Here is a 25,441-nt window from a genome sequence, read left to right on the forward strand (position 1 = left end):
CGGGCCCGCGGCGCGGAAAGTGCGTTTAAAACCCCCAGGAGGGGCAAAACCACCGCAAAGCCGCCGACGCACGGCGGCAGAACGCGGGCTTAAGTTTTTTTTTTTGTTTTTTGCACGGTCATAAAGCATTTACAGTTTCTGAGGTGGTGGTTGCCCAGTTTTGACCCGAGAAGTTGCGGAGAAAATCGGGGTTATCCCTCCTGGGCGCCGCTCCGGTGAAACTCCTCGGGACTGTGACAACTCAGAAATATTAACAAACATATAAATCCAGTAGAAACAATTCTTGGAGACCTCCCCAAACCCAGAAGGATTTAAGTTTGGAAACAGACATTTTACATGACGGAACAAACAAAAAACCATCAAAGTTTTTGGCAGCAAATTCAAAGTGCAGAACTAATGGAATGGGGAGTTTGGGAGGGGAGGTCTGCGCTGAATAAATAGAGGGATAAATATAATCATTCAAAAGTATCGATCGGCTGCGGGTAGGGATCGGTGTGGGACAGTCCGAGTGATGTTTGGTGTCAGGAGAAAGGGATTAGGACACTTTTATGGGCTCCTGGTGCCGCAAGGAATCGGATTAGATTTATACTATGAAAACATTTAATTTATTCAATTACTGCCTAGATAAATTTTAAAAAATAGCCTGTAACTGGGATTAAGAGATAAAGAGCTCTGATATTTTGTACCAAATTGTAAAAGACCTTTCTGGTCCATGTTTTATTGTACAGTAAAACAGATGTAAAAAGGAGGGAAAACAGGGACTTGGTGCTTCAAACTTTCCTTCCCTACACAGCAATTAAGAGTAGTCTGGTGTGGTCTAATCAGCGTTTTGCTTCCTCAGTTTATGATCTATAATCTACTCAGATTATACGTTTTTGAGGATGGGAACAGTCTTTTCCTGAGTGACTATTCCTGCTTGGCCATGGGAGATATGTAATAGTGATTAATAGGGGTCCCCAGGGTAGTCTGCTGGATTGCAGTCTTACAAAGTAATTACAGATGCAATTAAAACAGAGGATGTTTTTGGCCTCTGTGCACTGGTTTTGCCCTAAAATTGATTGCATCTTATACTGCAAGTAATCCCATTAAAGGCGAACATGTGTGAAATGAATTGTAATTCCCGGTGAGTGCTGGGGTGGAATCAGAGCCCAGTTTGAGCTGCTGAGGACAGCTGGGTGCAGCGGCTGGGCAGGTTGTGCAGGTTGTCCGTTTGTCTTGGCCAGAGGTGATTTATTCTGGCTTCAGGGTTACGTTGCCATAACGAGCAAGTTGCAGGAGGGTGAGTGGGTACACAGCCAGATGTACTCTGCAGACTGCTGCCCCACTGACTCCTCAGGACCCAGGGTGTGTTTTCCTTGTACCAGCCATGCTGTTTGTCAGCAATTTTATCACCAATTCTTTATTTACTGAAATTTTAAGGCTTTACACTGATTTTTAAAAGTAGCATTGTGAATTTATTTAAAGCAGTGTCTGCAGTCTTACTTTAAATGTGCTTAAAATTGTGTTGGTTTATCTGCAGGAGAAGGCCTTATCTCACTTCTATCTTCATGCAAAGCATTTAGTGCAGATCCTTCTGGTATGACAACATATTCCATTGGTGTTGAGGGATGTGGAATTGAGGATGAAGCTTCAGTGTAACCCCCTTGTCCTTTTCCATGAGTGCTGGTAGTTTTTTGAGAGATGTGCTTGCATGTGCTGCAAGCCTGATGCTGGCACATGGAATCAGATTCTCTCAGGATGATGATGGAGATCTTAAAATCATGGAATACCCCGCGTTGGAAGGGAGCCACAGAGATCATCGAGTCTGAGTGCTGGCACAGGACACCCCAACAATCCCATTGAGAGTGCTGTCAGACCATAAGGTGCAGAGTGTCCGTGTGCCAGTCCATGCCTCACCTCTGGGCAGGAAAGTGTTCTGGAGGATAAATCCCATTCTCAGAATTGCACAGTTTGAATATCAAGGAAATGTAGATAAACTGGATCAAAACCAGATTGACCCACAGCAGTGATTACTCAGACATTTACAGTCTCTCTATGAAATAACAAGGTGATTCCTGAGTTGCAGTGTCAGTTCTTCTTCCCCACACACTGTTCTCTCTGTCCCATATTTTCTGTAATTTTTAATCTATTTCAGCCTTTCCTCAAGCCCTCCAATTGTGCTGCATGGGCACGAGAGCGGGAAGAAGGAGACACAGTGGGATGAAAAATCAGATTGGAGACTTGGGGGAAAAATGACCAAGTGAGTCCTTGTTAAGGAAGCCTGGCAGCTGCACACCTCTGCACGTGGAATCAATTAGCAACCAAAGCCAACAGAGATCTGAGCAAACCCTCTTTCTCCTAATTAGCATCACTCACTGTGCTCCACAGGTGAGGTGTGAGGGCAGATGTGCTTTGCTGAATTTGGCGGATTCTCTTCCAGAGAATGGTTTAATTTACTGGTAAAACACTTCACCCCCAAGGAATGGGTGTTCTGTTGCTAGGTTTAGCATCTTTTGGCTCATCTCCTGTTTGTTTTGTTTTGTTTTTTTAATTTCTGATTGAATCCAGCAAAGTGATGGGATAAATGCATGGTGGAGCTAAGCAAACAGGTAGAGGTTCTATTCATGAATCACACAGAATTTGCTTTGACAACCCTATTTATGCTGTAGCTTTTAAACTGTTTGAAAGGCTGAGAGAATTGGAATTGTTCAGCCTGGAGAAGAGAAGGCTTCAAGGTGACCTAATTGCAGCTTTCCAGTGCCTAAAGGGAACCTACAAGAAAGCTGGAGAGAGACTATTTACAAGGGCCTGGAGCGACAGGGGAAGCAGGAATGGCTTCACACTGACAGAGGCAGGTTTAGATCAGATATTAGGAAGGAATTCTTCTCTGTGAGAAGAGGAGCAGCTTTGCTCAGCTCCCGCCCTGTTTCAGGGCAGAAAGGTGATTTGTAAATCAGTTATTCCCGGAACTGCACAGTATCAGATGGTTCCCTCAATGCCAGGTGTTCTTGAATGGGATTTTGCCTCCTGGTCCATGGAAGCTTAGTCAGAAGTGCTGCAAATTTCATGTTAATACTTGATTTACAGTCTTTGGGTTTATTGCACCATTGCATTCATCACCAGAGAGAGACACTGGAATTCTCATGTCATTGGAAATGATCCTGGCAGCACCTGGAATGGGATTTCTGTTGAAATGTTTCTCTTCCCATCAAGACTGATGGTGCTTATAGAAGTGTAGTGAACCCCTATCCACCCATTTAGCCTTCACACTCACTTGGAGTGAACCTTTACCCTTTTTTCTTCCTGTTTTTTAAATTTTTCATCTCCTAACAAAGGCAAGATGGATGTTAAAAGCCAAAGCTGAGGTGGTTTCCCAAGCCTGCAGTGGTTCAGGCACAGAAATGAGATCAAAACCTGAGTATTTCTGACCTCTTCCTGTGGATTACCTATCTAAAGACAAAGCATAGAGGTCTGGGTGGAAGCATATTAATTAGGCTTCATTATCTCTGCCAGCCTGGCAATCATTTATCATTTCATAAATCTGAATCTGCAACTTGGAACGGAATGACTCATCTCAGTTTTGCAGTATCTTCTTTTGCCTTAATGTTTCTGAGACTTAAAATGCTAAATATGAATAGAAATCAAAAACTGGGACAAATGAGGAATCTTTGGGCCTGACTATGGTTCTTCAAAATGTTTCATGTTAGTTTCTGCTCTCTTTTTAATTGCCCCATTTGCTTCCTTTTATTGGGTTGTCTTGATTTTATTGCAGATTTTACTGATAAGGGAGTATTATAAGAAAAGCAATTTCTTTATTATATTTTTCTGTGGGTTTTACTGGATTTATAAAATGCAGAGATGAGAAAGACCAAATATTTTATTAGGTCTTCTCTGGTTAAGTTCAAGATTATTGTCTACATTGTGATTTTTAACAATTTTCCTGGCCCAATTTGAACTAAAATCTCCAAGTTAATTACTTCTGTCCAAGTAACTTCCAAACTCCTTCTCCCAGAGGGAGCTTTGTAAATAATCTTGGTGCTTGAGCTTCTTTATTTTTAAAGCCTGAAAGCAAAGAATAAAATCTAAAAAGGGATGGGCTTGCCCTTGTTGAAACTGGCAACCAAATATTTGCTACAAACAAACGTTTATAGATGTACAAGGCTATATCAAATATTAATGTATTCAATAGCACCCAGTGCAAGGCTCATTTAGTCCAATTCCTGCCTCTCCCTGCAGCTGTGGGATGTGGATGTGTTCTGTGACCCTCAATGTGGACACTGGCCACAGATGTTCTGCACCTGCAGCTCCAATAAACCAGTGGAAGCTGGGGAGCTCCTACAGAGGTTATCCTGTGCTACCCAGACTTAATTGCTATTGCCATTTGCAAACGTCTGTCCTGCTTTTGGCCCAGTTAAAATAATCAAAGAGCCGTGGTGGTGCTGGAATTGGAGCTGCAGGAATGCTGAAGTGTCCTGTGTCGTCCTGCATCAGGTCCGTGGGTTTGCCTTTGGCTGAATTAGGCTCACACTGAACGTGTAGGTAGAAAGTTGAGCACCTGGAAGGCTTCAGGTCAGGAATGGAGTTCAGGGGCAAACAGGGCTCTCATGAATCAGAACCAAGGTCTGATGGCCACAAACATAGAGGAGGGGGATAACAACATTCTGTGTTAGAGGAGGGGGAGGGCTGTTGACATTTGCAAATTAAGGTATTCAGCTGTTCTGTTCCTTTGTGCTGAAAACAAATACACAGAATTGCCTTCAAGGCTGCAAGTTCTGAGTCTTGGGGAGAAAAAGATCAATTTCAAGTGAAATAAATTTGAGCTGAAGGAACTTGAGAGCTCTGAAAAATCAGGTTGTTGTTACCGCATCAGGCATTCAGAATCAGGCCCCTGACATTTGACCTGTGTTCACAATCTTCCTTTTCTTCCTCCTCCTCCCTTTGAGCAGTAGCTATGAGGAAACAATTCTGCCAACAGATGTGGATAAACCTTCATGCTTGGAGTGTTCTGAGATCAGCGGTGTACGCTCCCATAAAACATGGAATTGGTCCATTGACTCCTTTGGGTTATTTTGCAGTGGTGTAACTTTTGCCCTGTGTTCAATCCAAGTCATTATGCTTCTGCTCCTTACCCGGCAGTAACATTCCATTGCAGAAACAGCTTCACTTTTATTGATTCCTCCTAATAGCAGAGAATCACAAATCACCACGTTATTTATTAGACTGAAAGACACCAAATAATAATGTGTTGTTTTATATTAGATGATCAAGTGTAAGAGCCCTCAGTACCCTGGTTAATGGGTCTGGTTGGAATGTTCAGCTGGAACACAATAAGTGGCTGCCCAGAGAGCTGTCCTTAAGATGCCAAATATATTTTTTTTTCCTATTTAATCCTTTTTCCTCCTCTCTCTTCCTCCTGTATTGCAATTCTTACATGCACAAAATGCATTTTTCCTTAATACCATTCAAGAACATCTCTGGAAGGACAGATTATTTCTGGAGGGTTTGTGTGGATTTCATATTAGCAAACCTGCTTTACTGAGCTCTGTTGTGTAAAGGAAGATGCAGTCCTGATAGTAAATTCTGCATTTCCAGAACTTAGGAAGGAGGGATAGAGCTGTGGGATGAAACTGGAGGTTTCCCCGTGATCAGCCAGGCCTCACCCTCAGATCAGAGACTGTTAGTAAAGACGCTCATTGTATTTCTAATACAAATTTATGTGTTCTGGGATTGGGGCTGGGCTTCCCCAGCTCACCTGGCCACAGGTGCACTGTGAGATTTTGGCAGGAGGGAGCCCCAGCCTCTGTCTGCACCGCTTTGGGCAGAAGCAGAGCTGTTCATTCATGTGCAGGGGCATCACTGCCTTGGAGACCTCTGCTCCTGCAGTGCCACGGGCACCTTCCCCGCTCCCGGGCACAGGAACTCCGTCTGGAACAGCATGTGGAGCTTGGAGATCTCCTTCCACTGTCCTTCTGCCATGGCACTGAGCTGTGCCACCAGCCTCAGCCCCTGGAATCTGCCCCGGGATGGTGCTGCTCCTGAAGTGTTTGAGGGAGGTGAACTGGATGGAATCCTGCAGGAAGCTGAGTCCACTTAGAATTATCATTTCTTCAGAATGGGACATTTCTCTTTGTGTTGAAATGAAGTGATGCTCTGTCTCCTTGGGGGTGGAGAGGAGGACGTGAGCTTTTCAGAAGCAAGTCCAGCATCTTTGAAGCTTTAAGAAATACAAGCTTTAGATAAAGAGAGGGAAGAACATTTGGGATGAAGCTTTGATAGGGTGCTGGAGGCAGGATCCTGAGGCCAGAAAGCACATAGGAGTAGAAGACGGAGGGGGCTTCTCCACTCAACAAAGGAGCCCTGTTTCAGAGTGAAGCAAATGCTTTCAGACCGAGGTTTCAATGAAGTGCAGATGGCTGAGAAAAGATCTCAGACTAATGAAGTGCTTGGAATAAAAGCTTCGGAGCAGAGCTTGCAAATGCAACCACCTTTGACTTGCCTCTTTCTTTCTGGAGTTCAGTAGCTCCATAATGCACGCAGTAAAGATGATCAAGGAATGGGTAATCTTTGCAGCTATTTGCTCATCAGAAAGATGGTTTTCTAGTTTAATTTTTTTATGCTTGGTTGCATTTGCAGGTCAGGAGTAATAAAAGATGCACAGTGACACTATTTAACAGACTTTAATAATTTTATCTGGACCAGTAAAGTGTTCCTGCATGCCCTGTGTTTTAAGCTCCAAAGCTTAAATCTCTGAAGTCTGCCACATATCATGCTTTTTCCAAAGCTGCCCTGTGTGTGTGTGGATGGGTTTTCTAGTTCTGCACCTGGATTTCCTGTGATGTCCTTAGCAGGACAGGCTGTGTGTGTGCAAGGCTGTGCTGGAGCAGGGATGAGTGTCAAAGCCCTCTCTCCTTCCCAGCTCTCCCTCCTCCCCTTAGTGGCACACGGAGATGGGAATGGGGGTTATGGTCAGTTCATCACAAGGTTGTTTCTGTTGCTGCTCAGAGAGGAGTCAGAGTCCTTCCCTGCTCCAGCAGGGAATTCCTCTCGTGGGAGACAATTTTTCATGAACTTCTCAAAGTGAGTCCTTCCCATGGGCAGCAGTTCTCCACAAACTGCTGCGACGTGGGTCATTCTTCCCCGGGGTCAGCCCTTCAGGCTGTTCAGCATCACTTACTTTGTAAATCACCAGTTTCCTTTGATTAAATTACTCACTGTTTCAGCAGAGCTCCCTCACAGGTAGTGTCAAGGAGTCATTAACATTTGAAAAGACCTTTAAGATCATCAAGTCAACCAAGATGTGCCTGAGAGTACTATTGGAGACCAGTGCTCCAAAATTAAAACATTACCAATAAAAGGGGGTTTTCTCTACTGAGGTAGTGTGGCAGCACACAGATGATAGTTACTTCCCTCACAATGGGATACTGAGTGTCAAGTAATGAAAGTTTGTAAAGGACTTTGACAGAACTCATTGCCTGAAAGGTGTTTTAACATTTTAATTTGATAGTTGTCTTTTTCTTTACTTCTGCAGTGCCAAGACAAGCTGTGCCCTGCTCTGATTCCCAAACCTGTGGGCAAATGGATTACTTTGAGAATGGAAAGATTTGTACTCAAACAGGCTCCCAGCAGCACAGGGAGAGGTACAGAAATCCCAGATTTTTCCCATCTTTTGTTTGAAAACGTTTAAAGGGAGCATGGCGTTACTGTGAGTAGAGTGATCCTATCAGACCAAGTGTTACAGTTCTATATCCAGGAAATCCTTCAGACACCTTTCATTTCTTCAGGTCCTCAGCCCAGGCCTCCTCATTCCAAGAGATTCAGAGACACTGGAAACAGTGCAGGAATAATGTTTTAATTTTATATTGCTCTTAATTTTGGATGTTTAATGATGTCAAAGACATTCCAGATGATTGCAGAGACGGCAAATAATGGAAATCTTACTACCAGCAGTGGCTGTCAGGTGACTGAGGCTGGCAGACCTGTCAGACGTCTCCGGAGGAAGAGAAGATTGCCTCTGGATTCAGAGGATGAGGAGGAAAATGCATATGAGGATGAGGTAAATGAGGCTGCATGCACTTCCTTTAATGAGAGCTGTGAAAAGCAGGGGCAGTTGGCTCAGGGCTCCTTGTGCAGTGCCAACTGGGCTGAGGGAGCTTGTTCTGTACCTGGGGAATGGTCTGGGTCTGATCCTGATTTACATCAGTGATGGGAATAACTGTTCTGAGGAGTCACAGGGATGAATGAATAGCTCAGGTGAAGTGAAAGTCGGGAGTTCACAGTAATAACACCACATGTCTCCAGAATAACTACACTCAAATACTGTTGTGAGATATTGAAGATCAGTGTCAAACCACAGGGTTTGTTTGGATTTTATTACATACTTGGACGTACTCTCACTGCACTACTAGAAACCTGTATTAGTGGTGCATAAACAGCAGCACCTCAATCCTGAGCTGATCTTTCCTTCCGTTTCCTGCAGCCCCTAACTCCCTCCTGGGGCCCTGTGCTCTGCTCCTGCCCATCAGTACCCCTCTGAGCCATTTGATGTTTATTCACATAACACAGGGCTCTGTACGGCAGAACAGGGGCAGTAAAGCTGCAGCCTCTGCTGTCATGAGCAGTTTAACTCGGCGTCTTGCTCAGCTTTTCTCTGGGATGTGGGTGAGATGTTTTAAGGGATGGATGTTCTCAGAAGTCCTTGCAGTCTCTCTCTTCCCCCTTCTCCTCGTTCTCATTAGAAACTGCCCCCCGTCCCTTCTGGGAATGTTTGGCAGGCAGCTTTGTATGGCACATTTTGCCTGGTTTTGGTTTGGCTCTGAGAAATGACAGCCTGGGAGGAATCAAGCCCGAGTTTGCAAACACACAGAAGAAACGGGAATGCATGGAGTATGACACAGAGAGACCACATTGTCTGGGGTACTTATCTATGACAGGAGTTACTTGAAGGTTCTGCTTCCTTCAGGGCTTCATAAATTCCTTTTTTCCCCCTGTATCCATTCCCTGGCGTAGATGGACGTAAGAAAGGGAAGGGAAAAAGAGTGTTCCAGTAAGGCTGCTGATGTGAGCAGCAAATCCTGCATTGCAGAAAGGCAAATCCTCTGTATTGTAATGGAGATTTTGGTCCTGTGCTTGTCTTTAACAGCCACATTTAAATGAACTTCAGTAGCATATATTAAATAACTTGTAAAGCACTTTGGGATACCAAGATCACTGTTATCTGTGTAACACTCCCTCCTGATGTTCTTTCAGGGTTGTTCAAGAGACAGCAATGCTGGCTAGTACTCCTTTTAGTTACCTGTTACTTCCATGCTACTTCCATGTTGTTACCTGCATTGTGAGATGATCAGAGGGAGGGAAAAACAACCTTGCTAAACTTCTTTTTAACATATCTGTGTCTAGGAGAAGAATAAATCAAATAATATGAAAAGCCGCAGAAACACTAAACCAATAAAACAAGGTGAGCTAAGCTCATAGTCTCTTTTCTTTAATGTTTATAGATATATTTTTTAGTAGCTATTATAAAGTTAATAATAATAAACAGAAGAATAAAGGACAGGAGAGCTCATTTCACATTCAGGACAGCTTATTAGGTACATAACCCTCTTACCACAGTCAGCTTTGGAGGTGTATTAGCAGGAATATCCTGGATTTGCCTGCATGATGGACACAGGGTAAGGATCTGGAAGGAGTCAGCTTCATCCAGAGCTCACTGAAGACAATAAGAATCTTTTTTTCATTGACTTTGGAGAGCTTCAGCCACAGCCTACAGTGCTAAGTAAAAAATAAATTGTAAACAACGTGATTGATTGTAGACTATGAGTTAAATGTATTATATAGCTTAAATCAGTCAATATGTAACTGGGGGGAGAGTTTTAATATACATTTAGAATGTAATTTTCTATATGTATGACTGTGGTTCTACCAGAATGAATTCAAGTTGTTTTCATCATCTGGGAGCTGCCTCTCTAGTAGATGCATTGTGTTATTAGGAGGTTATAAATATATATGTGTATATAAAAAATATTGTGAACTTAGCAAAAAATCACTTGGTTTTTAATTTATTTTATTTTAGGCTTATTTTAGCTGCAATTCTATGCCTCTCTGTGATGCCTGTTAGTTTGTATTTAACCCCTTATTCCTCTGTGAAATGTCAGGAGGACGAATTAATTCCAGCAATTTTAAGTTATTCTGTCTTGTCCAGTCTTTCCCTTGGCACCTTTCGTTGAGCAGCTTGCCAGCAGTCCAGGTGCCACAGTTCATTTGACCTGTGGTACAATAAATTTTCATTTCCTGGGGAATGAGCACAGTTTTCCTATTGCTGGAATTTCCAAAAGCAAGCAAAAGCAAAGAAAGAAAGCAAAACCTTTCCTCAAAAGTTGAGTAACACTGCCTCTTCTGGGGTGCCACAGCAAATGTGGGAGGAGGAGGAGAAGAGATGAGGAGAAGCAGAGCAGGAGGCAGCAGAGAGAAGCATTCATTTTCTCGTTGTTTTTGATTAATTAGTGCTTCCTGGAAAGAAGAAGGTATGGAACTGGTCTTCCTACTTGGAAGAGGAACAGATGCCAGCTGCTCCCCAAAAGCTGTTCAGAGAGGTTGGCAGTTTTTTTCACTCTCTTGCTGTTTTTCTTGGGCAACATCACAGGATTTCTGGCAGTCACAGGATTGCCAGCTCGGTGGAGGTGGGACTGGAGACCACCCTGAAGCTAGCACTTGTATTTCTGAGTTGTTCTGGTACAAGTAGGCCAGGGAAGCAGGCATTTGCCCTGGGCGTCTCATCCCAAACCAGGGTGTAAAAAATGCTGGTTGACTCTCACAGACAAGCAGCAGCTGTTTGGATCTGCTCTGCTCTGGACCAGAGGCTGTCAGGCAGCTTCCAAGGACGGCTGCAGAGGGACAGCCTGCTGTGGGATTGCCCAGAGCCCTCCCAGCCTGTCCCTGTGGGAAGCCATGAGTCTGCTGGCTCGGGCAGTGGTGTGGGCACGCTGGGGAGTGCCAGGAGGGAGGCTGGGCTTGTGTCAGTCACACGGCAGTGCCAGAGGCTGAGTTCAGCCTTGGCGAGGCTGCCTCTGCACCCCAGTTAAATGTGCAGCTCCCAGGGAGCTCTTCAGAGCCCAGGGCTGTTGGTCCTTCCAGAGGGAGCTTAAAAGGAAGGTCCAGTCCTGCAGTCCTGCAGTCCTGCACTGGGTCATTTGGAATCCCAGTTCAGGGTGCTTTTAAACTTTTACTGTATTTCAGCTGTTTCACTTGGATTAGAGACTGCAGATAAATGAAAAACACAAATGTTTTCTGGAATAACTGTAAAACTGGGCTGCAGATCAAGCCTGCCTTGTCCCTTTCACCATTTGAAGATGACAAGTTACCTTTTGGTGAGAGTCTGGACTGACACAAAGTGATTGTAGCTTTCCCAGCTCTTTGATTCTGCGTTGATCTGGGAAGGGGATTCTTTTGTGTTTGAGAAGAGATCATTTCTGCATCTGCTCAAAGATGTGTTTGTAGCTAATTGCAACAGTGCAGTGGTTTTGAGAGATTAATTAGAAAAATGAGTAAATGTGAAATATGGTGATGGTGCCATTACTGATCCCTGAGCCTGCTGTCTGTTGATCCCTCCTGTCTGTTGGAGCCACAGTCACTTGGGGTGGGATTTTCTTCTCTGAGTTGAGCATTTGAAGCCTGAAATACAAAAATTGAAGCCTTAAGTATGTTATGACTGCTCTGCAATAGATTTTGTCTTTAGGAATTAAAAGCAAGTGTTTCTTCCCCCCTCACAGTATCAGTCGTTCCCACAAGGCCGAAATGGATTTAAAGTTGGAATGAAATTGGAAGGGGTGGATCCTGAACACCCCTCTCGATTCTGTGTTCTCACAGTTGCTGAGGTAGTTGCTTTTCTTGTCTTTGATTCCAAAAGTCCCATGTACATCTAGAATTTTTTTTTCAATAAAAAGTAGAAACGTAAGAGTAATAGTCCTTCAGTTAGTTAATTAATGGTAGGAGTTCAAGGTGACACTGAAGGAAAGGTGTTATGTAATTAAGGATCTTTGCCTGAAATCCTACTGGCAGATTTTTACACTTGTAACTAAGAATAGCAAACCTATTAATTGCCTGTAGTGAACAAGTATGAAAGAGAACAATGCCATGAGGCCCTAAGGCTTAATAAATATAAACAAGTCAGAATACTTTTATGCAGCTTCAGTTATGTGAAATCTGGGCTGATCTGGTATAGACATTTAAGTTTCTGGGGCTGCTTTTGTACCCCCCATGCATGTGTGCATGGCATGGAGCAGGGGCTCAGGGAGGTTCCACTGACCAGTTCTATTTCCAGCTGTTTGAAGTGGGGAGAGAGGAGCATGGAAACTGGGAGAGCAAAGGAGTTAAAATACAACTAGAGTTTCTGAGAAATAAATGAGATCCTAAGTTACCTTCTCAGAAAGTCAGATATGAGGGAGTGTTTTATTAGTGATTATTTTTCTCTTCTGTGACCCTTGGTGATAATCAGAGCTTCTCTCACTGTAGGTTCAGGGGTACAGGATGCGACTGCACTTTGATGGTTACCCAGAGTGCTACGACTTCTGGGCTAATGCTGATTCCTCAGACATCCACCCTGTGGGCTGGTGTGAAAAAACAAGCCATAAGCTGCTCCCTCCTAAAGGTATTACAGAAAATAGAGCTGTGTACAAGAAACCATAAATTCTACTAAGATGTCCTGGCTCTGCATATTTCATTTTTAGTGTGATTTCATCTTGGAACTCTGTCTGAGGGGCTAAAGGGAAGAGGTTTAACTAACACAATGACTCACAAAAGAGCAAAATATCTTCCCTGTGATATTCCTAAAGACTGACATTGTTAGTCACAGTAGAAACTCTGGATTGAATATCTGTCTGTGCTTCAGAACTTGTTTCTTTCCTGCGGTCAGTTCTTTCCTGCATTCAATTTCCTAGAAACATTTGAAGGTTGAGATTAATGATTGGACATTATGGTGAAAAAGAGAGAGCTGGTTTAGCTGAAATGCACAGCCTCTGGAGATCGTAGCAGGGCAGTTGTCACGCAAAGTTTATATTCTTTCCAGGTAATTTCCATTTCAGAAAAACTCACCAGAATGTACCAGGGCCATGTAAAACAATCTTTTTTTCTCTCTTCCTAGGTTTCAAGGAGGGAGAATTTAATTGGACTTCCTATTTGAAGAACTGCAAAGCTCAAGCAGCTCCAAAAAGCCTTTTTAAGACCCTCAGCAGTGTAAGTGGTGATATGGAATAGAAGGGGTTTCAATAGGTCTGGTGCTAAGTGAGTTTTGACCAGAATATTTATGTGCTTTTAATATGCTTATGTCAGAGGTACAACCATGGTACAATCAGATGCAAACTACTTCCTGCTGTGTTTTATTTTTAAGAAGGAAAACTCATACAATTTTTCTTCTTTCCCCAGTCACTGACTTTCCAGAGAAAGAATTTGTATTTCCCTTCCTCCTTAATGCTGGAGGAAAAGATTTACTGAACCATTTATTAAATATATTACAACCATCTGTTTTACTGCGCCCCTACCGTCAAGATATTTGTGTCACTTTCATCTAATTTAATAATCTCCAAAATAATTCCTGGATTCCAGCAGCATGCTCATGTGTGCCGTGGGATTCATTGTGGGGCTGAGATCTTGAGCACTTGTCATCCTTCCCCACTGGTGCTCTCTCAGTGGTTGTTAACCTCAGTTCCTGTGGAATGGGATGACACAGGATGGCATCCTGTCCTGGGATGACACGAAGCCCACGGGCTGGTGGATTGGAGGCTGCACATGGACAGTCACTGACTCCAGTAGGATCAGGGCCCAGCTCTGCCCTGCTTCCCACTCAGTCACTTTGTCTCCCTGAAGACTCTCCTAACTTTTCCACCAGTAAAACAGGATGTGCAATGCCCATTATTATCCTCAGCAAATCACTGCAGGGTGTCTCAACCTGGGAGTCTGCAGTGGTGGGTGTACCTGGAAATGCTGTTTTTTGAGCCACATTAGCTCTTTTTTAGTAATAGTCATTGCCAGAACTCATGGAAAATCCTGTCTGCAAACCTCTTGGTAGTCACTGCAGTGTGTTTTGGTCTGTAGGTTTCGGGGTCAAAGGAGTTTAAAAGGGGGATTTCAATGGCTTGACCAAGAATGTGGCTGATTTCTCTTTCCTGGTGTCCTGTTTCTCAGCCTGTCACTCCTTCTGGGTTTCGTCTGGGAATGAAACTGGAGGCAGTGGACAAGAAGAACCCGTCCCTGGTTTGTGTTGCCACCATCACAGACATGGTGGAAAACCGGCTGCTGATCCATTTCGATAACTGGGATGAGAGCTACGACTACTGGTAAAAGACTCTGGTTTTGATACATGTCTGAAGGTAGACTGGCTTTGTTTTAAATGCAGGCCCTAAAGTTGGGATCTTATGTCAGTTCTCAGGCATCTGAATATTACTTGGGGTTTTCAAAGTGAGCCAGTTGCCCAGTAGTTCCCTTCCTGTTTGGGTGCTGGGCAGCTCAGTGCAGAACCATTGGGGTGGCCTGAGCTGTCTGGGAAGCATTGGAGATAAGAAAACTCCTTGTGGTGCCTGAAGGAGCTCCAGGAGAGCTGGAGATGGCCTTTGGACAAAGAATGGAGGGACAGGACAAGGGGAATGGCTTCCCACTGCCAGAGGGCAGGGATGGATGGGATATTGGGAAGGAATTGTTCCCTGGGAGGGTGGGCAGACCCTGGCACAGGGTGCCCAGAGAAGCTGTGGCTGCCCCTGGATCCCTGGAAGTGTCCAAGGCCAGGCTGGATGGGGCTTGGAGCACCTGGGGCCATTGGAAGGTGTCCCTGCCCATGGCAGGGGGTGGAACAGGATAAGATCCCTTCCAACCAAACCACTGCAAGATTTACTTTGTGTTTCCCTTTCTTTTGGGACAGCTTGAATGCCTTGAAAACCCAGTGTTACACATTCTAACGAGGCAGTGCTTGTCTTCTACACCGTGATCACACCCACTGAAAGCATCTGCTCACCCAGCAAAGGCCTATCAGACAGCATTTGAAATCCTGCCTTTCTTTTTGCTTTCCATCTGACTGCTGCCAACTTTCCCTCTTTGATTCAGGTGTGAAACGAGCAGCCCATATATCCGTCCTGTCGGCTACTGCCAAGAAACTGGAACCCCACTGACAACACCACCTGGTAGGTTGCAAGTGAGACTTACTTCCCGCTTCAGCCAAAAAACCTGCAAACTATATCTTCCACATAATTACATATTTGCAAGTTCCAGGTAGCTTCAGAATTCTTTACTGCCTGAACAATATTATTGTTCCTAATTTTCGCCACTGCAATTTATGTTGTTTCATAGTTCATTGAAGAAATCTGTCTTAGTTTGAAAAGACAGGTGTCTGCTAAGGAAGGCAGGAGCCTCTCTTGAAATGAAAAATGTAAACCCTCTCCCTCCAAATTACTATAATTTTGAAATCAAGGGACTCTCAGGCAAAGATATGGGAGTAGGAATTGCTGTTCTTTATTAAAAAAAAAAAAAATTAGAAGAAAATATAAAGATAAAAATGCAGTAATACAAAACAACACTGCCAGGGTCAGAGCAGGCCCTGGCAGGCTGTGGGGCAGGGTGGTGGCAGCAGTCCCATTCCATGGGGGCTCAGCCCTCCTGCAGTGCCAGCTGTGCTTCTGCTGGAGCAGGATCCTGCACAAGGCTGGAGTTTTCCTCTGGAGCTCCAGGGCTGCTGGAGATGGGCCTGGGCTCCCTCTGGGAATGCAGTGGGGCAGAAAGCTGCTCCTCTGGGAATGCAGTGGGCAAAGGCTGCTGTGCTGTTCCAAGGGCAGATTGGATCCAGGTAGGAATGCTTGGCTGCTCCCCCTGGGCGCAGCCTCTGCCCATGGGATGCTGGAATTTTCTCAGCCATGCAGGGACACTCAGTGGCCATGGACAGAAGAGATCTCCTGGAGGGAGGATTGGCTGTGGGAGAGAGAAAGAAAACTGCCCAGAGAACAGCAGAGAGCTGCCCCAGCTCTGACAGGTGGCAATAGAATACACACCCCCAGCTTCATCTTGCAAGCTAGGACAAAATGGAACAGGGTTTGGTAATTTATAATTGAATTTGATTTTATAAGGGAAAAGTGAGAAGGATTTCCAGGATTTCTTTCAAGGTGAGCTGGGAGAAAAAGGGATCTGTTCCATGATTTCCTAGATGGCATTTCTGGAAATCACAGAATACTCTGGGTTGGAAGGACCCACAAGAATCATTGAGTCCAGCCCTTAAGTGAATGGCCCATACAAGGATTGAGCTACTGCCTTGGCATTGTTAGCACCATGCTCTAATGATTTCCTAGATGGAATTTCTGGAAATGAAGGAGTAACTGAATCCACATCTCCTTCTGCTGTACTGGAATTTGGTAAATAAAGAGAATGTTGGCAAATGAGAGAGGACAGAACGTACAGGGAAACCAGTGTTGTTTTCGGGCCTTGGAAGTGCTCATTCACCTTAAAAAGAGCAAACATAAAAAAATTAAGCCTGACATTTGTCAGACTGACAGCCCTGGAGCAAGAATTCCTGTAGTTGCTGCGTTCCAGGTTCAGTGGAGCAGGAAGCACTGCCCGATCCCTCTGCATGGGGGGAATTGGCCTCAGTGTCTTCACTTTAGATGTAGAAGGGGTTGTGAACATTCCCTCTCAGCAGTACCACATCTGTCCCTGCTCCTGGAAGGTTCAGCAGGGCTGGGCTCTGCAGTTCTCTGCTCATGTCAGGATTTCCTGTGCCCCCACAAAACCTGCAGCCAGTTCTGGTCTCCCTGCTGAAGGACTTAAATGCAGCAGTTTGCAGACTGTGCTCTGCATTTAGTCACTGCACCCTCCTGCCAGAAGGAACCTGTCCTGGGGGTAAGCATTACTGAAATAGGAAAGAAGTAGAGCAGTTTCTTAAATGTAATAGCCAGGGAGAGACATCCCACTGGTGTTAGAGCAGCACACCCACAGAGCCTTTTCTCTCCAGGCTGCTGGGTTTACTCAGCCTGGGTGAGCGGGCAGCAGGAGAGGAGAAGGTTCTACAGTCTTACAGGCACTCACACATAGAGTGGTTAATAAAACAGGAAATTACCGTAGTGATGCCATTGCACATTACAGAATCATCCCACTAGCTCATAATTGGAGTTCTCTTTAGAGAATAAGAATTGATTAAGCTGTGCAGAAGTGAACTCACCAGGGTTCAAGCCCAGTGTAAAACTGGGGAACTGGCAGAGCTGCTCTGGGTGGAGGTGGTGGGTAGGAGCAAACAGGCCACTTTCCAGCACCATCCATTGTAAGTGCTCATTACAGTGCCACAGAGCTGCCTTTTTGCTGTTTGTAACAGTAAATGTGGGGGTTTTCTTACAGAAATGTTTATTCTCTGTTTTTTTCAGGATACAGGGATTCCAAAGCCTTCTCATGGGAGAAATACTTGGAAGAAACTAATTCCCAAGCAGCCCCAGCAAGAGCCTTTAAATTGGTAGGTGAATGTCTCTGATTGCTCTAGCTCAGGTGCTGTTATCCACCCTTTTTTGCTAGAGACTTTATTTGAGCATGGTTCACCTTGTCTGTGCGAGGAAGGTGAAACTGGTTTACTTTAAGATCATCTCAGTGCTGCTGAAACAAAAATATACAGCAGAATACAAGATTTTTTTGGTTTTTAATACTGCGGAAGGCTGGCTTGGAAAGGATTTTTGACTAAGTATCTTCAGTGGCTCCATTAGCAGATTTAAGGGCAGAGCCTTCAGTCCACACAGGTAACTGTGGCTTCCAGAGGTATGTGGGAAGTGCCTCACAGAGGGCACAGAGAGGAGAAAGAGTGCAGTTATCTGGTGTCCCCTCTACATGAAGTTTTAAAAACCTTTCTAAAATTCGCCTTGCAGGTGTGCAAATCCGTACTTCCCTGGCTGGTGAGGCTGGAATTAAGGTAGAGAAGTTCATATCAAGGGTTTATGTGTGCTGATATAGATCATAGTCCTTCTGGGGAGGAGCCAGCTGTGCCCTCCACAGAAATAAATGTATTAACAGATGAAAGAGCATCTCTGCCAAGCCCCTAAGACCATCCTGCAGACTCAGTGTGAAGGTGCTTCTCTCAACCTTGAGATAGTGAGCTTTTGTTTCTTTCATTGCAGTTCAGTGTGTTTATCTGGAATCTCACTGTGAGCAGAAACAAACCAAAAGCCTCTAAAATGACTGTACTTTCAATTTGATTTTTCCCCTCCACGCTGCTGGCTCACCTTGCTAAACTTTGCAATAAGTTTAAAAACTCTTCTTTGCCATTGTGACACTTGTCTTGGTTCCTTTTTCTGAAGTGGGAGTTGCAGGTTAATACCTGCTGCCCTCCTGTGTATTTTTGTGGAAAGGTCTTTGGGACTGAGGAGGAAAAGCAATCAGGGAGGCCTCAGATAAGAGAGGCAAAAATCCAGCTAGACAGGTTTGATAATTGCCAGATTTCAGCAGGTATCCTGCTGAGGTTGGTGCAGGCTGGAAAGTGGTATTAGGGAGGTGGAAGAAGTTTTTGCCTCTTCTGAGAACTGTAGGGCTTTAACTGGAGTTATCTGCAGCACATCCAAAACATCCCTGGGATTGAGGTTTCCCATAGCTGCGAAGCACCTTGGAGCCAGGGGCAGGATGAGGAGTGGAGCCTGTCAGTGGGACACAGTTGTTGCTCCCAAGGGTGGACTAAGCTTTTTTGAAATCCCAATAGAGCTGGAAAATGTGAACTTAAAACTCCCAGTCCAAGTCTTCTGTAAGATCTGCCATTGTGGCTTCTTCCCTCAGATTTTCAGGGTCTAAAGTGTGGTGAGAGATGTCATCTGAACATAAGAGAGCTTTGCTCAGGACAGGGAGCCTGCTCAATACTGAGAACTCCCTTCTTCGGATTCTTCTGAAGTGAAGTGTCTTCCCAAGGGGGATGCAGCTGCCTTGTCTGCCTCCTTTCCTGTTTTCCAGACATTTCTGCAGCCATTGTTCTGCTCCTTCAGGTATCAGGCTTTGAAAGAAGAGTAGAAGGACCAATTCTGGCCCTCATGCAACTCCAGAGTGCAAATTAGCATCTAAAACTGTGTTTCAAAAATGAGACAGAAAAGAAAATGTATTTGATATATCAGCAGTTAATAGGACTCTTTCAAGATCAAACCTCGTTATTTTTTCTGGCTTGGTTGGACTGAAGTGCAAATAAATGGCAAAGCTATTGATTTTTTAAAAATAATTATTATTATTCCAGCTAGCAATTACAGGAAATCAGTACATAAAAATGCGGGTTGAGAGCCAGAACAGACATTTCTCACTGAATTAGCTTTTAACAGTTTTAAAGAGCTGTCTTATGTAGTCTGGAGACACGGGTCATCAGCACAAATAGCAGGTCTTGGGTCTGGATTTCTGCCCTCTCCACCCAAAAACTCAGGAGACATCTCCAATGTAAGCATTGTTATTTCAGCCCATCCTCTTGGGCTGGCAATTCCAAAACATTCGTCAGCTATTGCCAAAAGGACAGCAACCCTTCAGCAAGACTTAAGCAAAGAGCCTGGCTCCTCTTCTGGGCAGGATTTGGACCTTGAGCACTCAGCTCCTTCTTCAGGGAGGACAGACAAGGTTGGCTGGTTCAATAAGATGCTCTTGAAAATAAAAGCAGTTTAGATTGTCTGTCTTGTGGTGTGTCCAGTGTCTGACAGCACACTGATAGATGTCTGTGTCCAGGTGAAATGGCCAAAGAGGAACTTCAGGTATGGAGTTAAACCCCTTAGCCCAGGAGTGCATCTCCTTCCTGCCCCCAGCCACTGGCAGTAACGAGGGGAAGGAAGACTGGGAGGGAAGAGTGATTTTAATAATTTCATTAACCTGGTCATGTTCAAATAGACAATTTATCATTTCGTGCTAAAACCCTCACCTCTGTGTGCAGAAGTGAAGAGGGACATGTTTTGAATGAGCATCCATAACCCCGTGGTGAGGAGGTCAGAGGAGGAATTTGCAGTCAGATAAATGGAAAAATTGGTAAAAGCTGTCTGTTGCTTAGAGGTTACATAGGGTGCTGCAAAGGGCACACATCAGGTCAAAGGACATTCTGGAGTTTTCCCAAAGTCTTCAGGGTGTGAAGAAAAGGATGAGTGAACCTCTGCAGGGGGAGGCTCCGGGCCAGAGCTGCTGTAAGCCCCAGCACAGCAGTTCCCAGCAGCTGTTCACAAGCAGCACAGGTGTTGTCATAAGGAGTAATCTGTGTAATGGGGATAATTCTGATAGCCAGGAGCTGTGGCTGAGGCCAGGGAAGATGTAGGGTAGTGAAGAGAGACTTCACCCAATGGTGTGTTCAGATGTGAAAAGTGGGGAACTGGCCACTGTCCTTGCTGGTGTGACATCACAGAATAGTCAGGTTGGAAGAGAGGCTGGAGATCATCCATTCCAACCCCCTGCCAAGGCAGAGTCACCTGGAGCAGGTGACACAGGTGGGTTTGAAATTCTGCATCCAGGTGGGTTTGGAATGTCACCAGAGAGGGAGACTCTTCACGTTCCCTGGCCAGCTGTTCAGTGCTCTGCTACCGTCCATGGAAAATTCTTCCTCATGTTGAGGTTTTAGTGTTTTATTTCAGGGCCATTGCTCCTTTTCCTGTCACTGGGCCCTGCTGGAGAGTTTGGCACTATGCTCTGACACTTGCCCTGGAGATATTCATATGGACTGTTGAGATCTCTCCCCTCTCAGTCTCCTTTCTAGAGAAGACCATGTCCCTGCTGTGTGGGAGCTGTGCTGTCCGGCTGGGGAGGCTGTGTCACTGGAGCTGCTTGTGGTGGTCCCTGGCCTTCTGTCTGTGAAGGAAGGGTCTCTTGTTCTGGCTGGGACAGCTCCTCTGTGTTGGGCCACCTCAGGCTACCTCTCCAGCAGTTTGGGGCTGCTGACAAACACTCAGCTAAGTCCTCTTGGGAACTCTGATTTTAACCTCCTGGAAACTCTGATTTTAGCCTCTGAACTGTCTGCCATGTGACATAACCCAAGGCTGCAAAGGCAGCTATGGGTGGATGGAAACTGGAGCACGTTTCATTCAGAGCACATTTCATTCAGAGCAGGTACCAGCTCTGAACTCCAAGGCTTTTTAGCATTCTGCTTACAATCCTCTCTTCCAGCGTCCTCCTCACGGATTCCAGGTTAATACGAAGTTAGAGGCTGTGGACAGACGAAATCCCATCTTGATAAGAGTGGCAACAATCATTGACAAAGACAGCCATCGCGTTAAGGTATGACCTTGCTCCCGAGTGCAGAACCTGTGCTGGGAACCCTGGGATGGGCAGCACAGGGAAAACAACACTTGGGAACAAGGGGCAGCAAACAACAGCCTGGCAGCTGCTGTGGCCTCCAGGCCTGCCCAGCTGTTGCTTTGTTTTGCTGAAATCTGATGGAATTGGGCTGGTGTTAGTTACTATTCTAACGTAACTGTTTTGAACTAACACTTGACAATGTGATGTCCTATCTCTTGGCATATTCCCTGTGATCTCTGTGACTGATGGCAGCATTAGTGTTCTGCTGGGGAAGCTGCCTGACCGTGGCTTTTTGCTACCAGGAAAGGAAAACCCAAAGCAATTTAAACCCTGGTACATGTGGGAAGTAGTGGCATTCTCCAGTACAAATTTGTCACATCAATGCATTTTAACCTAGTCTTTTCATGCAAATATATTGCCCAAATAATCTGTTGTGCTTTGGCTACTGAGGAACTAAATATGAGCCAGCTAAAGTGGAGGCTGCACTGATGGAGACTCCATGGCCACAGATCCCCTTCCCAAAGGATGATTACATGGGCAGAAGTGGAGTTCACTCCCCATTATCTGGTTGATTCTGAGTCTCATTGCTGTGAACAAAAGCCAAGCTTTGCCAGTCCATAGTGGCATGATACTCAATTCATACATTGAAACTTTCCTGCATGAACAACCCAGTAGCCTTTAAACTCCAGTGATCCTCAGTCTCTGGATCTGAGCTACTGCCAGTCTCTTCATCCAGCAGAAAATTGCAGCTTGTTCACTGCAAAACTCACCAAACTTGTTGGCTTTTATGGTGTTTTGGGATCCACAGAAAACAAAACAAATAGGCGTTTGTGTTTGCATAACTTTGGACTTTGCATGTTAGAGCATCCCATGGGCTGTGGGGTGGCAGACTGTGTCACCAGAGCCTGATTATTCTGTGAAACACAGATGCAGGAAAATAAAGAGTTAGACTGAGCACAGAGATGATTGTGCCTGACTGAAAGATTGATCTGAAAGATGGAATGAATCAGCCCCAAGCTGAGCAAGGTGAAACAAAGGGGGAAGTTAACATAAGAGCTGAGTCATGCCCTGAACTGTGTCTTTCCCTGAGACTTCTGCTTCTTTCAGATACATTTTGATGGCTGGGACCATCACTACGATTTCTGGGTGGATGCAGACAGCCCTGACATCCATCCTGTGGGCTGGTGTGACAAAACTGGACACGCTTTGCAAGTCCCTCTCGGTAAATGCAGGACACACTTTTGTTATGCTGTATAATTTCCTGAGTGCAGTCTGCTCCTCATGTGCAAATCTGTTTATCTTCCTTTTTTTACTGCTCTCAGGTGCTGAAGATCCAGAGGGAGCAGTGGGACAGGCGTGTCCTACTCCGGGCTGCCAGGGGATCGGGCACGTCCGGGGCCCCCGATACGGAACACATTACACGTATGTGGATGAGTGCTGTTAATGACAATAACAACAGCTACAACAACAATAATAATAATAATGATGATGATGATACAGCACCAAGCAACTGCACTGCACTGAAATGATCTCAGGGTAGTTATTCTGGAGATAGCTATAAATGCAATCGCAGCTCCCTCTTGTGTCTGAGTAGGCTGTTTGATCATAAATTTTGTTTATACCACTATAATCATGATAGCTGCAATGCAAACAGATTCATTCGCTCCAGTTTCTACATTCCAGCAGTACTGAAGGAGTTATATTTGTGAAATAATATACCCAAGAACAACATGCAAGGAGACAGTTAAAGAGGAGAGGGCATGGGTAGGATGTTAAAGTGAGGAGAGGTTGCTCATGTTTTGTGCTCTGCCTTTTGATTTCTTACGTGCTTTTGGAAGAGGAAGCTTTTTCTCAAGTAAATTATTTTAAGAGCAAGAAAACAATCTCAAGTGGGAGGTCAGAAGACCTGGTAGTTTATAATGTGGTAAAGGGCTTTGAATTTTTCAGGTTGAAAGTTGCACAACTCTGTTGATTCATGAAATGTTGTTCCGATAAGCAAGTTACAGAGGACGAGCTCTTCTTGTCCTCTGCAGTGGTTAACAACATGACTTTGGGTTTTAATTCTGCCATATAGTCCCCTGCTTTCTCAACCTAGAGCTGGGTAACAGCACCTCCTGAGAGTTTGTGGCCTCATTTTTCCTGTATTTATGATGGATTTCTCTTCCTGAGGTAAGGAAGACTGTATGACTGTAAAGCTTTCATTGCCCTCTCTCTTTTTTGTTTCTCCATCACAGCTTAGTTGGCTGCCCATACTCTGATGTGAACCTCAGCAGAGAAAACCTCTTACAGGACCGGCTGAGTGGGGAGAGACCTTCCCCTGGGAACATCATGCAGAAAGCCAGGAGGCTGGAGACCCCTGGCCCGTTGCTGGGAGCAGGGGAGTCTTCTCAGGGCGACTCTTTACAATCCAGGTGAGCTGGATTTTACTCTTGGCCAGGTACTGGGGAGCAAAACCATTGACAAGGATGAAAACCACTGGAATTGGCAGCAACGCAGTGGAGCACTGAGTTCATCTGTCTGTAATATTGACGTGTGCCCCAATCACTCTTAACACAGAGCAGTGCACTTTTATACCCTCATACGCCTTAATAAGTTTCTCGACTCCTTAATCCTGGTGCTCTCGTCACGTTCCAATAAAGGAAATTGCATTCTGTCTCCATACATTTTTCCTTGCTGTTTCAATTTAAAATGGACTTTTAAATTTTTAAATTTTGTTTCCTGTCCTAAAACTGTCAAGCCAAGGTTATTTTGCACTATTAAACTGTAACTGTGATTCACCCTGGGTCACCTAAGCAGTGTGTGTGTGTATCTCTTAGCAAGCAAACAAGCTGAGCACTCTCAGATACTTTGTTTTCTCACAAGAAAATCTTGCAACTGAGCAGCATTGAAGGAAACTGTGCCTTGGTTCTTGGGGTGCAGGAGTCGGTTAAACCTGTCATGGGACGGACCAGGATATGAAGGATTTTTTAAGATAATTTTTAGTCTTCACAAATCCAGTCTCACTAGGGCAAACTCCAGTAATACTTTCGTTTTTTGTTGTATGTGAAAGCTTATCTGTATTTTAAAGTTTATCTGTTTGTTTAGATTTATAACATTTTCAAGATCTGTTTGTCCAGAAAAAAGGAGTGAATGTTTCTTTCTCCTCCTGAGCCTTCATGGCCAAACTGCTTCCTCCCATGCCACAACTAGGCAGGCATCTTCATTTCCTAATTTCCACACCAAAATCGATTGCATTTCAAGGACACTCTTACCATAAAGTTTGCTCTCAGGAGATTTTGAATTCTTACAGAATAAATGGCATTTTAGAATTGTAATATATTTCTTTTCTTCTAAGTATTTCATTTCCTGATAGTGGGAGGTCTGAATTCAGCCTAGAAGTCTGGTATCATCCTGCTGCTTGTCCTCCCTTGGCCCACTCTGTAGCTCAGCTTATGCATCAAATTTAGTCATGGAAACTCTAAATATTATCCAGAGGTATCGAGATACAGAAATCTTAAATCTCTTGCTTTCACCATAACACAGTGGTTTCCTATAGCTGCTGGGATCAGAGCCTGAGTCCACAGAGGCTGATTTATTTCACTTAAACTCTCTCAATCCTTGCAGAAGAGGAACAAAGCACTTTGTACTCATGGAGGGGAGAGCAAACTTCTGCCACAAGGTGGTGGTTGTTGCTCTCACTTGCCAGGAGCAGCCAGCTTTGTTCTCCTGTGGGAAAAGGGAACAGAGGATGTCAGCTCAGCTACTGTCATTCATCTTTCTTTCCAGAAAATCTGCACCAGACAGTGAAAAGTGGTGTCAAAGCAGCATCCACACTCCATCAGAGCAGTCAGAAGACAGTCGGGAGAGAGGCTGGGGAGAGGAGGATTCCTCTGCAGACATCAAAGCTGCACCAAAAACGTAAACAAGAGTTTTGTGATGTATTTTCATGCATTAACAGTTGTGTTTCTTGATGCTGCTGCAGTATCTGAAATAAAGATGTAAATAACAAACAGCCCAATTTGATTGAAGTTTTGCAGCAGAGTGTTTTAGAATGACATGGTAAATCTCCTCCCTTCCTCCTGTTGTTTTGTGCCCTCTCTTTCCTGCAGTAAACTCAGATCTGAGTTCTGGCCATGAATTTAATCTAACAGCTCAGAGAGAGGTCAGGGGTGGAGCTATTGCTTGTTTCAAGAGGAAAAAGTTTTTAGTTTCTATAAATCTCATTTATCTTTGTATGGAGAAGAAA

At 44.6% G+C, this 25,441-nt stretch overlaps 1 protein-coding gene across 8 annotated transcripts in view; it reads left to right on the forward strand.

The window, feature by feature from the left end:
- Positions 1 to 25,441, forward strand: part of LOC128818965 (lethal(3)malignant brain tumor-like protein 3) — a 40,785-nt gene that overhangs the window by 111 nt on the left and 15,233 nt on the right. The window contains exons 1-17 of one of the 8 annotated variants that reach the window (XR_008440607.1): positions 1,982 to 2,047; positions 2,135 to 2,239; positions 7,508 to 7,616; positions 7,924 to 8,032; positions 9,376 to 9,433; positions 10,480 to 10,568; positions 11,745 to 11,849; positions 12,487 to 12,622; positions 13,115 to 13,206; positions 14,155 to 14,306; positions 15,067 to 15,143; positions 17,364 to 17,449; positions 21,085 to 21,195; positions 22,324 to 22,438; positions 22,539 to 22,638; positions 23,451 to 23,627; positions 24,982 to 25,113. Coding sequence is in view for 7 of the 8 variants with exons in the window: in XM_053998806.1 (XP_053854781.1) it covers position 2,239; positions 7,508 to 7,616; positions 7,924 to 8,032; positions 9,376 to 9,433; positions 10,480 to 10,568; positions 11,745 to 11,849; positions 12,487 to 12,622; positions 13,115 to 13,206; positions 14,155 to 14,306; positions 15,067 to 15,143; positions 17,364 to 17,449; positions 21,085 to 21,195; positions 22,324 to 22,438; positions 22,539 to 22,638; positions 23,451 to 23,627; positions 24,982 to 25,113 (1,649 nt within the window). In the remaining variant the exon portion in view is untranslated. Of the gene's footprint in view, positions 1 to 1,981; positions 2,048 to 2,134; positions 2,368 to 7,507; positions 7,617 to 7,923; positions 8,033 to 9,375; positions 9,434 to 10,479; positions 10,569 to 11,211; positions 11,343 to 11,744; positions 11,850 to 12,486; positions 12,623 to 13,114; positions 13,207 to 14,154; positions 14,307 to 15,066; positions 15,144 to 17,363; positions 17,450 to 21,084; positions 21,196 to 22,323; positions 22,439 to 22,538; positions 22,639 to 23,450; positions 23,628 to 24,981; positions 25,114 to 25,441 lie in introns of those variants that run through there. The other 7 variants (XM_053998809.1, XM_053998811.1, XM_053998805.1 and 4 more) reach the window with 7 other exon arrangements.

This window comes from Vidua macroura, chromosome 25 (assembly GCF_024509145.1).
Source record: "Vidua macroura isolate BioBank_ID:100142 chromosome 25, ASM2450914v1, whole genome shotgun sequence".
Classification (NCBI taxonomy): Eukaryota; Metazoa; Chordata; class Aves; order Passeriformes; family Viduidae; genus Vidua; species Vidua macroura.